Source organism: Aegilops tauschii, chromosome 5, assembly GCF_002575655.3.
Source record: "Aegilops tauschii subsp. strangulata cultivar AL8/78 chromosome 5, Aet v6.0, whole genome shotgun sequence".
Classification (NCBI taxonomy): Eukaryota; Viridiplantae; Streptophyta; class Magnoliopsida; order Poales; family Poaceae; genus Aegilops; species Aegilops tauschii.
This window is the reverse complement of record NC_053039.3, coordinates 346,164,283-346,178,329: the sequence shown is the minus strand read 5'-3', so window position 1 is coordinate 346,178,329 and position 14,047 is coordinate 346,164,283. Positions and strand designations below refer to the sequence as shown.

Genomic DNA, 14,047 nt, shown 5'->3' with positions numbered 1-14,047 from the left:
GAGAGAGAGAGAGATCAAACACATAGCTACTGGTACATACCCTCAGCCCCGAGGGTGAACTACTCCCTCCTCGTCATGGAGAGCACCGGGATGATGAAGATGGCCACCGGTGAGGGATTCCCCCCTCCGGCAGGGTGCCGGAACAGGGTCCCGATTGGTTTTTGGTGGCTATAGAGGCTTGCGGCGGCGGAACTCCCGATCTATTCTATTCTCCGATGGTTTTAGGGTATATGGAGATATATAGGCGAAAGAAGTCGGTAAGGGGGGCCACGAGGGTGGAGGGCGCGCCCAGGGGGTGGGCGCGCCCCCCTGCCTCGTGCTCTCCTCGTTGATCTCATGACGTGCACTCCAAGTCTCCTGTATTGCTTTCTTTCCAAAAATAACTTTTCCAAAGGTTTCATTCCGTTTGGACTCCATTTGATATTCCTTTTCTTCGAAACACTGAAACAAGGGAAAAAATAGGAACTGGCACTGGGCTCTGGGTTAATAGGTTAGTCCCAAAAATAGTATAAAAGTGTATAATAAAGCCCATAAACATCCAAAACAGATAATATAATAGCATGGAACAATCAAAAATTATAGATACGTTGGAGACGTATCATATACCTTCTATCACAGATCCGAAGGTAAGATATTTTTTGCTAAGAATGGATCCTTTCTAGAGAAGGAGTTTCTCTTGAAAGAAGTGAGTGGGAGGAAAGTAGAACTTGATGAGGTAATTGTACCTTCTCTTGAATTGGTAAGTAGCTCATCACAGAAAACTGTTCCTATGATGCCTACACCAATTAGTGAGGAAGCTAATGATGATGATCATGAAACTTCAGATCAAGTTACTGTCGAACCTCATAGGTCAACCAGAGCATGTTCCGCACCAGAGTGGTACGGTAATCCTGTTCTGGAAGTCATGTTACTAGATCATGACGAACCTACGAACTATGAGGAAGCGATGATGAGCCCAGATTCCGCGAAATGGCTTGAGGCCATGAAATCTGAGATGGGATCCATGTATGAGAACAAAGTGTGGACTTTGGTTGACTTACCCGATGATCGGCAAGCCATAGAGAATAAATGCATCTTCAAGAAGAAGACTGACGCTGATGGTAATGTTACTGTGTACAAAGCTTGACTTGTTGCGAAAGGTTTTCGACAAGTTCAAGGAGTTGACTACGATGAGACCTTCTCACCCGTAGCGATGCTTAAGTCTGTTCGAATCATGTTAGCAATTTGCCGCATTTTATGATTATGAAATTTGGCAAATGGATGTCAAAACTGGATTCCTTAATGGATTTCTTAAAGAAGAGTTGTATATGATGCAACCAGAAAGTTTTGTCGATCCTAAAGGTGCTAACGAAGTGTGCAAGCTCCAGTGATCCATTTATGGACTGGTGCAAGCCTCTCGGAGTTGGAATATACGCTTTGATAGTGTGATCAAAGCATATGGTTTTATACAGACTTTTGGAGAAGCCTGTATTTACAGGAAAGTGAGTGGGGGCTCTGTAGCATTTCTAATATTATATGTGGATGACATATTGTTGATTGGAAATGATATAGAATTTCTGGATAGCATAAAAGGATACTTGAATAAGAATTTTTCAATGAAAGACCTCGGTGAAGCTGCTTATATATTGGGCATCGAGATCTATAGAGATAGATCAAGACGCTTAATTGGACTTTCACAAAGCACTTACCTTGATAAAGTTTTTAAGAAGTTCAAAATGGATCAGTCAAAGAAAGGGTTCTTGCATGTGTTACAAGGTGTGAAGTTGAGTCAGACTCAATGCCCAACCACTGCAGAAGATAGAGAGAAAATGAAAGTCATTTCCTATGCTTCAGCCATAGGTTCTATCATGTATGCAATGTTGTGTACTAGACCTGATGTATGCCTTGCTATAAATTTAGCAAGGAGGTACCAAAGTAATTCAGGAGTGGATCACTGGACAGCGGTCAAGAACATCCTGAAATACCTAAAAAGGACTAAGGATATGTTTCTCGTTTATGGAGGTGACAAAGAGCTTGTCGTAAATGGTTACGTCGATGCTAGCTTTGACACTGATCCGGATGACTCTAAGTCGCAAACCGGATACATATTTTTATTGAATGGTGGAGCTGTCAGTTGGTGCAGTTCCAAGCAAAGCATCATTGCGGGATCTACGTGTGAAGCGGAGTACATAGCTGCTTCGGAAGCAGCAAATGAAGGAGTCTGGATGAAAGAGTTCATATCCGATCTAGGTGTAATACCTAGTGCATCGGGTCCAATGAAAATCTTTTGTGACAATACTGGAGCAATTGCCTTAGCGAAGGAATCCAGATTTCACAAGAGAACCAAACACATCAAGAGATGCTTCAACTCCATCTGCGATCAAGTCAAGGAGGGGACATAGATATTTGCAAAATACATACGGATCTGAATGTGGCAGACCCGTTGACTAAGCCTCTTCCACGAGCAAAACATGATCAGCACCAAGACTCCATGGGTGTTAGAATCGTCACAATGTAATCTAGATTATTGACTCTAGTGCAAGTGGGAGACTGAAGGAAATTTGCCCTGGAGGCAATAATAAAGTTGTTATTTATATTTCCTTATATCATGATAAATGTTTATTATTCATGCTAGAATTGTATTAACCGGAAACTTGATACATGTGTGAATACATAGACAAAACAAAGTGTCCCTAGTATGCCTCTACTTGACTAGCTCGTTGATCAAAGATGGTTAAGTTTCCCGACCATAGACATGTGTTGCCATTTGATGAACAAGATCACATCATTAGGAGAATGATGTGATGGACAAGACCCATCCTTTAGCTTAGCATAATGATTGTTAAGTTTAATTGCTATTGCTTTCTTCATGACTTATACATATTCCTTTGACTATGAGATTATGCAACTCCCGAATATCGGAGGAACACCTTGTGTGCTATCAAACGTCACAACGTAACTGAGTGATTATAAAGATGCTCTACAGGTGTCTCCGAAGGTGTTTGTTGGGTTGGCATAGATCAAAATTAGGAGTTGTCACTCCGAGTATCGGAGAGGTATCTCTAGGCCCTCTCGGTAATGCACATCATGTTAAGCCTTGCAAGCAATGTGACTCATGAGTAAGTTGCGGGATGATGCATTACGGAACGAGTAAATAGACTTGCCAGTAACGAGATTGAACTAGCTATGAGGATACCGACGATCGAATCTCGGGCAAGTAACATACCGATGACAAAGGGAATGACGTATGTTGTCATTACAGTTTAACCGATAAAGATCTTCATAGAATATGTAGGAACCAATATGAGCATCCAGGTTTCGCTGTTGGTTATTGATCGGAGATGTGTCTCGGCCATGTCTACATAGTTCTCGAACCCGTAGGGTCCGCATGCTTAACGTTCGATGAAGATTTGTATTATGAGTTATGTGTTTTTGTGACCGAAGATTGTTCGGAGTCCCGGATGAGATCACGGACATGACGAGGAGTCTCGAAATGGCCGAGAGGTAAAGATTGATATATTGGACGATAGTATTCAGACACCGGAATGGTTTCAGAGTGATTCGGATATTTATCGGAGTACCGAGGGGTTACCGGAACCCCCCGGGGAAAGTAATGGGCCACTATGGGCCATAGGGGAGAGAGAGGACAGCCCACAAGGGGTGGTGCCCCCCCCCATGGGCAATCCGAATTGGACAAGGGGAAGGGGGGGCGGCCCCCGTTTCCTTTCCCCCTCTCCCTCTCCTTCCCCCTTTCCCCCTCCATGAGAAGGAAGGGGGAAACTGACTAGTAGTAGGAGTCCTAGTGGGTTTCCCCCCACTTGGGGTGCCCCCTAGGGCCGGCCTCCTACCCTCTCCTCCTTTATATATGGGGGCAGGGGGCACCCCAAAGCACATCAATTGTTCTCTTAGCCGTGTGCGGTGCCCCCCTCCATAGTTTACTCCTCCGGCCATATTGTCGTAGTGCTTAGGCGAAGCCCTGCACGGATCACATCACATCACCGTCACCATGCCGTCGTGCTGAGGAAACTCTCCCTCGACACTTTGCTCGATCAAGAGTTCGAGGGACGTCATCGAGCTGAACGTGTGCAGAACTCGGAGGTGACGTACGTTCGGTGCTTGATCGGTTGGATCGCGAAGACGTTCGACTACATCAACCGCGTTAAGCTAACGCTTCCGCTTTCGGTCTACGAGCGTACATGGACACACTCTCCCCCTCTCGTTGCTATGCATCTCCTAGATAGATCTTGCGTGATCGTAGGAAATATTTTGAAATTGCATGCTACGTTCCCCAACAGTTCTGGTGTTTCCCACACGATGATCCAAGATGATCAATATGGTAGTATGATATGCAATGTGGCGATGCTATGGCTATTCTTACAAGCTCTTCGTTTTTTCTTTTTGCTTAAAAGCTTTTTTCTTTGGCCACTTCTGCAAAATGCTCGAACCAAGATCGCAATTGTGTATGCGGGAACAATCTTGTGGCACAATAGATGATATGATGATACCAAGATGATATGGTATGTGTACAGAGGAAGGTACGGATCACTAATGTGCACAAGTAACATTGCCGGCAATACTCAAATGGCTAGTCTCAATAGGCAAGTGACGCAAAATGGCTCGGGGTTAACAATACTATGGCAAGAAGAATGTACAATGATGGGATACCACGATACCAAGATGATATAGAGGTTACCGTTCTTGCTTACGGTTAGGTTGTCAAAAAGGTGAAGGTGGCCGATTTCGAATCCTTGGCAAAGTTGAGCAGCGGTGTTGACGATGTCGAACCGTTCCTAGTTAGCCAAAACACCCTAGGAAACGAAAAAACCACAAACTCAAAATCTCACACGGAAAATGTCAAATGGTGATAGCGGAATGCGTTGGTGGTTCCAGAGTTGGCAATGCGGAAGTGGTGGTGGTGGTTGATGAAGAAGCAACCGTCCCTAAGTAGCCGAAACACCTTAGGAGACTCAAGTCACCACTCAAGCAACCACAAATGCTATATGTATCAAAATGAGTTAGGTTTCGGAAAGCTACGGTGGTTTTGCGGATGATATGGTGGAGGCCTAGGCAAAGATGTCAAAATGCCAAAATTTTGATGATGGCAAATGATGGTGTTAGTATTTTTGTGGGATGGAGGATGTCAATAGCTACAAAACGAGCTAAAGAACGCAAAAATCGGACTCCGGATGAATTAGGTATGGCCAAAACGGTTTTTGGAAGTGGGCTGAAACTGGGGGGTGCGGGTGCCCAGGGTGGTCAGGGATGGTGGGAGAAATTGGCCCGGGGGTGCGGGCACCCGGGGGTTCGGGGTGCGGGTACCCGGTGGTGGCCGAATTTGGGCGAAATTTGTGGAAAAGGTAAGAAATTGATGGATTTCATGGTGGGAAAGGTGGGGATGGTTCGGGAAAGGCTAGATCCACTTGCCAAACAACAAATCCATGGACCAAAACAACAAAATCTCACAAGAACAAACAAATTGGAAGAAAAAAATTTGGGGCTATTTTTGTGGGGATTTTCAACTTGGGACCAAAAAGCAACAAAAATAGGCTAGCAAATGGGGGTAGGGACTCCAAGATGTGAATCAACCTTGCTCATGATACCAAGACGTTATAGGATGAAACCCTAGGGGAGGATGTTTTCACACTTGGAGGGGGAAAAGAGCAAGAACACAAGAGGGGAAACACTCAAACAAACCACAATCACACATCCACTAGAGTAGCATACAAGAGATCCACAAGCATACAAGATCAATCCAAGGAAAATAGCACTAGGGTAAAGTTCTTCCCACTCCTAAGGGAGGTGAGGTCTTGATGATCCTCTCATGGGGATCCTTCTCCAAGAGGAGGTCTTGATATCCACAAGAGGATCTTCTCCCTTAGGAGGTCATGATCTCCAAGAGGAGGAAAATGAGCAAAGCTCTCTCAATATCTCACATATACTTTTCTATCCTCACAAATGAGCTAGATGGGGAGTACTTATAGGCTAGGGACGAATTGGGGGCAAAACAAGGGTACATGGGTAATTTATCCCGGAAAATGTGTAACCACGGTGGAGGGTCCGGGCACCCGGAGTAAAGGGGCCCGGGCACCCGGGGGGAGACGCTTTAGGAGGGGCCGGGCACCCACACCGACCAGGGGGCTGCGCCCTTGGTGCTGTAGAGGCCGGGCAGCCGGGGGTGGTGGCCCGGGCACCCGGGGTGGTGGCTGGCGGCTCCAGGCGGGAGGGCCGGGCACCCGGGGCTCCAAAGCCTGGTACCCGGGGCCGGCTGGGGGCAGCGCCCAGGGGGGCACCCGGGCCCCACATGACCGGGCACCCGGGGCTGGCAAGGGCCGCGCCCAGGTTGAGGCCAGGCACCCGGGGCCAAAGTGGCCGGGAAAACGGAGTGTCCAGGAGCTCCCCTTCTTCGTCCTTCTCGCTCCTTTCTTCCTTCTCCTCCTCCATAGCTGCTTGTACCTCCGTCCTTGCCTCTTCATGGTCTTCTTCTTGATACCTAAGAGTGCATAACACTTCTGTTTGAGGTAGGACCCAACTCTCGTGTGAATTCGAATGGAGTTCGAAGAGGAAGGAGTTAACCTCAGTTTCGATGGCACGTGCGTGAGCTCTCGTCATTGGTCCTCTTAGTGCTTGCGGTGGTGAGGGGACGTCCATGGGGATGGTCGAGTGATGCTCCGCATCAATAGCCTAGTGGTGGGAAGGGGCTGATGCCTTCCCACCCACCCAGGTTCAAGGCATGGTACTTGCAATTTGGGTTTGTTGCACCAATTATACTGTAGGGGGTTCCCTTAGAGTCTTTCTGTCAAAAAAAAAGAAAGGCATGCTAGTTTGTCGGTTGCTACACACCGGGAGAAATACTTAATGCTACCATCTAGGAAAAAAGGAAGAGGTAAATACATCGGGAATACCTAATCATGAGGATCCTCCAGAATCTTTTTGAGTGCTCGTTCAAGAACTACGATCTTTGGCTCTAGAACTAAATCATTTTCTTGTATTTGAAAAGAACTCGCCAATGAATCTCGTCAAGAACTCTTTGTCCTTTGAAAATTGATATTGGTGCTCATCGGTTTCTGAATCTGACTCACCAGAGCTTCAAACATCAATGAAGTTATCGAGATGTGGATCCCATGTACCGCCATTCTAACTGATTTGTTTGAGCGGGCACACATGATTATGTCTACAACGTTTCGGCATCATCGGTGGGAGGGAAATAAGGCGGCGTACAGTTAAGCTAGATATGCATGTGAGTGAAATTCACATTGTTTTAGGATTCAACCTCCTCCCCCTAGTTTTTTTACTGGTGTACTGAATGATGTAAACTATCTTTAGGTTGCAATAGAGTGTGACACAAAGCTTTCCCCTCAAAAAATAGGGGATTCATACCTTCGAGAAAGTGAAACGAATCATGCAAAGTTTTCATGATTCCCAATCTAAAACCGCAATAAACAATCAAGAATAAGAATACACCCAAAATACATCTAAATGGAAAACACTCACACATGGTGTCATCTAAAACTCTCCCTTTGCCACTAGAGCTTAGTGTCGAAATGTACAGACTGGTAGACTCACCATCTACACAGGTTAAAAATGGGTATGTAGACGTGATGGAGATTGGTGGTGAAGAAGAAATCGACGAAAAGAGGTGTGTTTCGACAAATCGAGCAAGAAAACAGTGTGTGTTGTAGAGGAGGGAGAGATAAATCTTTATATGTGACGCCTCCAAAGAGAGAATACCTCAGCAACATTAGTTGTGGTAGTAATAGTTTGATCCCTTGTGGAGATTCTACTCTTGACTAGTAGCAACTAGATGCCCTCGATATCACCACCAAAGATAAACAAGGAAATAGAGTGGTTTGGATGGCCCAAGACCCATGGTCTAGATGGGTAGACAGTAACCCCACTTTATATTAGGTTGGATGATATTTTAACTAGTGCTAACTTATTATGGGAAAATAAAATCAAATCAAAGTGAGTAATCCGCTAGAACCTTTATCCTGAATCATGCTTCACTGAGACCGTCATGATACGATAAATAAATTCATGAATCGATCAATAAATACACATTTTTAGCGTATTGTTTGCTAATTCTCATCAGATTGAGAAGTACTTAAATTTATTGTGAGATTTGGAACCTATATTGTCCTGCTAAGGTAAAAATCATCATATGACGCCCTTTGCATGGCACTCTCACATGTCGTGTTACATTGGCGAATAGACACATAAAAGTTTCTCCCAGTTGTCCATTGTGTCCATTTGGATCATAAGATACAAACCACATGTTGTTTCAATGCTAGAAAGCAAAGGAGGTTTGAAAACTATGGGGGTTGGATGAAGCCATTACAAGAACTTGTGTACTTGATCATGTTGGTGAGGTTGTCCTTCAAGGAGTTGAAGCTCCCCCGACCCTATCCCCTCCCCCGCCGCCACCCGCGAGGCATCGGGAAGGGCCTCCAATCTCCGCCGCCAGCAACCCTCCCCCTCCCTCCTCCACCCTCGCCGCTGCCAAAGGGCGTGGCCGGGCAAAGCCCAACCAGCGGCGGCGGGGGGGGGGGGGCTTGTTTTCAGCCTCTCGTGGTGGAGTGAGGCGGGACGACCTCCTCGTGCCAGGGCGCGGGGTGCCGCGGCGCGGCGGCGTCCCAGCGAGCATCTCCGGCATGGACGTGGTGGCGGCGTGAAGGGTCGCATGGCGGAGGAGCGCGTCTGGGCAGCGGCGGCGATTCAGCCGGCGAACGGCACGGGCCGCGGCGGCTCTGGCCGGTGGATCTTCTCTGCTTCTTGGCTGCAGGGGCCGGTGGCGGTGGTGCCCTGCTGCTGGCTAGGGCTCGTCTGGGGCCTTGGCAAGGGCAGGGTGGCGGGGCGTGCCTTGTGGGCTTCAGCGGTGCTACAGCCGGGGCTGTGCGGGCAGCGTAGCGTGGTGGTGGTGGCCTCCTGCTCCCGGAGATGTGCCTATGGTGCGCGGAGCTCGGCGGGAGCTGGTGGTGCGACGCCGGCCGCATGCGCGACAGGGACGGCGCAGATCTTGGGTTCGTGCTCGGGTGTGCCAGCTCGAGGCCCGGGGCGGATCAGAGCTACTGCTTTGGGTAGGAGGTGTCGGGCCTGGCCTGGGATGTGCTCGCGGTTCCTTGCGGGCGCGGTGGTCATTGGTGGTGGTCTGGGACATCGCTTCTTTGTCGGGGCAGATCGGTGTGATGACCATAGGCATGGCGTCATGTGAGCTTTCTCGCCGACGGCCGTCGGTAGTCATGGGATTGTGTCTCCTCCGGTCCACGGGATTGGTCGGGGATGCGGGTGTGGATGCCTCCTACTGTGGAGGCATCGACCCAGATTCTGTGACTGATGCCGGGCTATGAGTGAAAGGTGGCCCCTGTTACTCTTCCTTCTGTGGTTGATGCATCGTGATGTGGGCGGGTAGCAGTGTCTCGGACATGGATGCCGGGGCGGCGGCTCCGGACGGCGGCCCGCATGGTTGGCTCTCCGGTGGGCTCCATTCGGTGGTGGTGGCTTCCCTTTTGGCCATGTGGATGGCGAGAAGTGTAGCGGTGGGTGGCTCGGGTGTGCCTCTGTCTTTCGCAATGGCTACGCCTCGGTTTGGACCTGGGGATCTGGACACGTCGCGCTTGTCCTAGTGACCTCATGGTGGCATGGAGGATTACTGAGCAAAAGCTCTGCGCTTGGCACCGACGACGGCGACGCCCGCGGGTGCCGCTTTCTTCCCGAAGACGTCATTGTAGTGCTTCTCTCGGTGCCAGGGTTCTGGGTGAAAACCTATGTCTGTTTGGACTCAGCAGCGGTGACGCTTCGCGCCATTCTCCCTCCTTAGGGCGTTGTTGTGGAACTTAGGTGTTACATGGTGTAGCGCGGCGTTGTACTCTTCTTCCTTTGTTCTTTGTCGGTAGCGTAGTCGTGTTCTGCGTGATCCGGTTATCTTGGGATCGACATTGTATGAGGGTTACTCCACCACCTTGTATCGTTCGGCCGTGTACTTTGTTCGGTTGGTGCTTTATTTATAAAACGGGGCGAAAGCCTGTTTCGAGGAGGTTGTCCTTCAAGTTTTGCTTTCTATGCCCGAACATGAGTTGTCTATTTTGTGTCTTCGGGATGCTCTTGAGATGATCGTAATTACCGCCTGGTACATGTGGTGGGAAAGGCGGAAATTGGTCCATAAGGAAAAAACTCAAGATGCTAACAAGATTTCTACAAGGTTTCGTACTCTTACGTTAAACTACGTGATTGTTATATTGTGAAAAGCTACTACGAAAATAGGGGGTTGGATCCGACCTCCAAAGGATTTTGTAAAACTTAATGTGGATGCCTGACATGCTCAGGGGCACGGCTGATGCTAGTTTGAGGGACAATAAAGGCAAATCATTGCAGGAGGAAAATGGAGAATCACTCCTGATGGCTAAATCTTTTGCACTTAGATATGGTTTTTTCATTGCTCAAAAGGTGGGTTGCAACCGCCTTGTTATTAATTTGGTTAATTTGGAGGTCACTGAAACCATGAAAAATAGAAGGCGTTCGTTGAGTACGGCAGTGGTTGTTTTTGACGATTGCCAGTTTTTGGCTTGTGATTTTTCTCATTACTAGTTGGCAACATATCTCGTGAATCCGAGCTATTTGTGTGTCCGTGTATCCCTTTTCTTTTCACCCCCACGATCTTAATCGTACGAATTATCAGAGTTTGTGGTAATTTTACACTTACACGCCCGCCCTCCGACTAAAAGCAGCAACTTAATTTTGCAACAACACCCCAACTTCTGTATGCGTCGTGCGCCGCCGCCGCCACCGAACTGCACGTACCTCTGATCTCGATCGACTTGATCCTGACGTGCGCCGGCACCCACCCGGCCGCCCCCATGCAGGTAGCATCCCAATCCTTTACGTGCTCCTCTACTCCCATGTTAACACTTAACATGAACCAGACAAGCACCAACAAGTGCCCCATGCTTGTACTTCCCCGATCTGATCCATCTCATGTATAACTGAAATATTATGCTGCAGCGGCGACTAGAGACGGACAAGTAGCAAGTACCCCTTGCAATCAGAGACACGCGGGCATCAAAACTTTGAGGTAAAACAACCGACAAATTCAGTCCTTGTGTATACATAGTGTATTTTGAAAGGCTAATTGTGTAGTTACATGTGCAGAAGTATGGATCCAATCAATAACATTCAAATGCATATGAGCCCGGGGGGATTTAGTACGCCCAAAAAGAACACAGCCATACCTCTCTTTGTAAGTTCAGTTTGCACTAACAACTGAAACTATGCATGCATTTGCCAAAAAATACTGAACGCATGAAGTTACTTATTTCCGTTTATTCTTGACATTGCAGTCTTCTTCTTTTACACCTGAATGTGATGAGCATTTGAAGCCTAAAGTGGGTATGACATTTGAAGGACTCGAGGCCGTGGAGAAGTTCTACAAGGCATATGCACATCAATCAGGTTTTGGCGTTCGTATTGGACAGCAGAAAAAGATTGAGAATAAGGTGGTCCGGACTAAGCGTTTCATGTGTAATAGAGAAGGATTCAAGTCAAAAGATATTAAGGAGATTAATGACCCCTTGAGGAAAAGACGTAAGCAGACAGACACGCGATGCGGTTGTGATGCCCATATATTTGTTAGACTTTGTGGGGAGAACACCTACAAGATAGACTCATGGATTGAGCATCATGTTCATGGTCTTGTATCACCTGATAAGCGTCATTTGATCAGATCCAATCGTAGAGTTAGTGAGAGGGCAAAGAATACTTTATACACATGTCATAAGGCAAGCATTGGAACCTCCCAGGCATACAGGCTCCTGCAAGTTAGCAAGGGTGGAATTCTGAATGCTGGGTGCACAAAGAGGGACTTGCAAAATTACTATCGCGGACTCAGGTATAAAATCAGAGACGCAGATGCTCAAATGTTTGTGGCCCAATTAGCTAGAAAGCAGGAAGTGAATTCAGCATTTTTCTATGATTTTGAGGTGAATGATGAGGGGAACCTGGTGCGTGTGTTCTGGGCGGATGCCACAAGTAGGAAGAACTATAGTCACTTTGGTGATGTGATATCCTTCGATTCTACATACACCACTAATCAGTACAACATGATATTTACACCATTTACAGGGGTTAATCATCACTTACAAAGTGTCCTTTTTGGTGCTGGATTCTTATCAAATGAGAAGGATGAGTCATACATTTGGTTATTTCAGACCTTCCTAAAAGCAATGGGAGGGGTAGCACCTAGACTCATCATAACTGATGAAGCTGCTAGCATCAAGAATGGTATTGACAAAGTTCTTCCAGCCACTATGCATAGGTTATGCATGTGGCATATAATGGAAAAGGTGCCTGAAAAAGTTGGACCTTTGATTAGAGAAGATTCTGAATTTTGGCCGAGGTTGAACTCATGTGTTTGGGGTTCAGAAACTGCAAGTGAGTTTGAATCACAATGGAATTCCATCATTACAGATTTTGGGTTGGAGGATAACGAGTGGTTAGCTAAGAGGTTTACCATTAGAGATACATGGATACCAGCCTACTTTATGGATATATCTCTTGCGGGCTTGCTCCGAACCACTTCAAGGTCAGAAAGTGCAAATTATTTTTTCAACCGTTTCATTCATCGTAGGCTTGCTTTTGTTGAGTTCTGGCTTAGGTTCGACACAGCTTTAGAATGCCAATGTGAGGAAGAATTAATGGCAGACAATAGAAGCATGCATACCACCCCACAACTATTTACGCCATGGACAATGGAGAAACAAGGTAGTGAGGTATTCACATATGAGGTATTCGAGAAATTTCAGCTACAAGTTATTGCTGCTAGAGATAATTGTTGTGTTCAGGGTATTGCACAAGGTGTGGGGTTAAAAATGGTGACCCTGAGAGGTCGATCTGATAAGGTTAGGGAGGTCTCCTATGACACTACAACCATGATAGCAAATTGTCCGTGCAAGTTATTTGAGTCAATCGGTATTCCATGTCGACATATTATCCAAGTGTTGAGGATTGAGAACCAAAACGAGCTTCCCAACTACTACATTATGAAAAGATGGCAGAAATGGTGCAAGAGGTAAAAAATGCACGTCAATCAATTTCTTATTGTAATTTCAAAATCATAGGACTAACAATATCTTTTTTGCTTTTCAGGGAGAATGTTTATGATGAACAGGGGAACCTACTAGAAGAAAAGCCCACAGATTCACTAGATGCAGCCACGAGAAAGAAGATTTCGACTGTACGTGATAAGATGGAAGAGCTGATTCAAAAGGCAAAGCACTCAAATGAAGGCATGGACTTCTTAACATCAAGTGTGTTGAGCATTGAGGCGCCTTTAGACCAAATGGTCCCTGCAGCCACACAGAACACTAGGCAAGAGGAATATGAGGCTTTTATTGGTTGTAATATTCCTACAGAAGTTCATATACATCCACCAACTGATGTTCGTACCGTGGGGAGATGCAAAAGAATAAAGAGTGGAAAGGAGATCAAGGAGGGTGATAGGAAAAGGAAGGACAAAGAAGCGAAGTTAAAGGTTGCACGCTTGTGCAAGACATGCAAGCAAATGGTGTTTCATGATAGTCGCAATTGTCCAAGCAAAACTATTCAAGGGAAAAGGAGCTTGATTGCGGAAGATGTGCAACCAAATGGTGCTTCCTGATATGAAAAATTGTCCAAGCAAATAATGATTTAATCTATGTTATATTATTTGCAATTTGATATACTGAAGTCATATAATGGATCAGAATTTGTGTTATATCCAATTAAAGTTTAGTTGATTTCTGACAAGTTATGATGCTTGTCAAATTGTTACAGAATATTGAACATATGTATCCACTTAATCTTTTTCTACCAAGTATGGAAGCATGATGACATTTCTGGTTTCTATGTAACTTGAGAGGCTGTATAGTGGCAGTACATGCAATTTTATTGCCCCTTCATATCTGTTAGATGGTTAAATATGAAGCTGAAGTTCAGGATTTCAAATGTTGACCATGCTTGCTGTTGCACCAATATTTTTCCTCAGACTAGCATCGTACAAGGACAAACAATGCAATTTTGTCAATATATTTGATCAACCAAG

General features: G+C 46.3%; 1 protein-coding gene across 1 annotated transcript; it reads left to right on the top strand.

Annotated features, from left to right (window-relative positions):
* Window positions 1-8,656: 8,656 nt before the first annotated feature.
* Window positions 8,657-13,624, top strand: LOC141022849 (protein FAR1-RELATED SEQUENCE 5-like). The gene is made up of 3 exons (XM_073499121.1): window positions 8,657-8,996; window positions 11,278-13,036; window positions 13,114-13,624. The coding sequence occupies exons 1-3, from the start codon at window positions 8,657-8,659 to the stop codon at window positions 13,622-13,624; spliced, it is 2,610 nt and encodes an 869-aa protein (XP_073355222.1).
* Window positions 13,625-14,047: the final 423 nt, after the last annotated feature.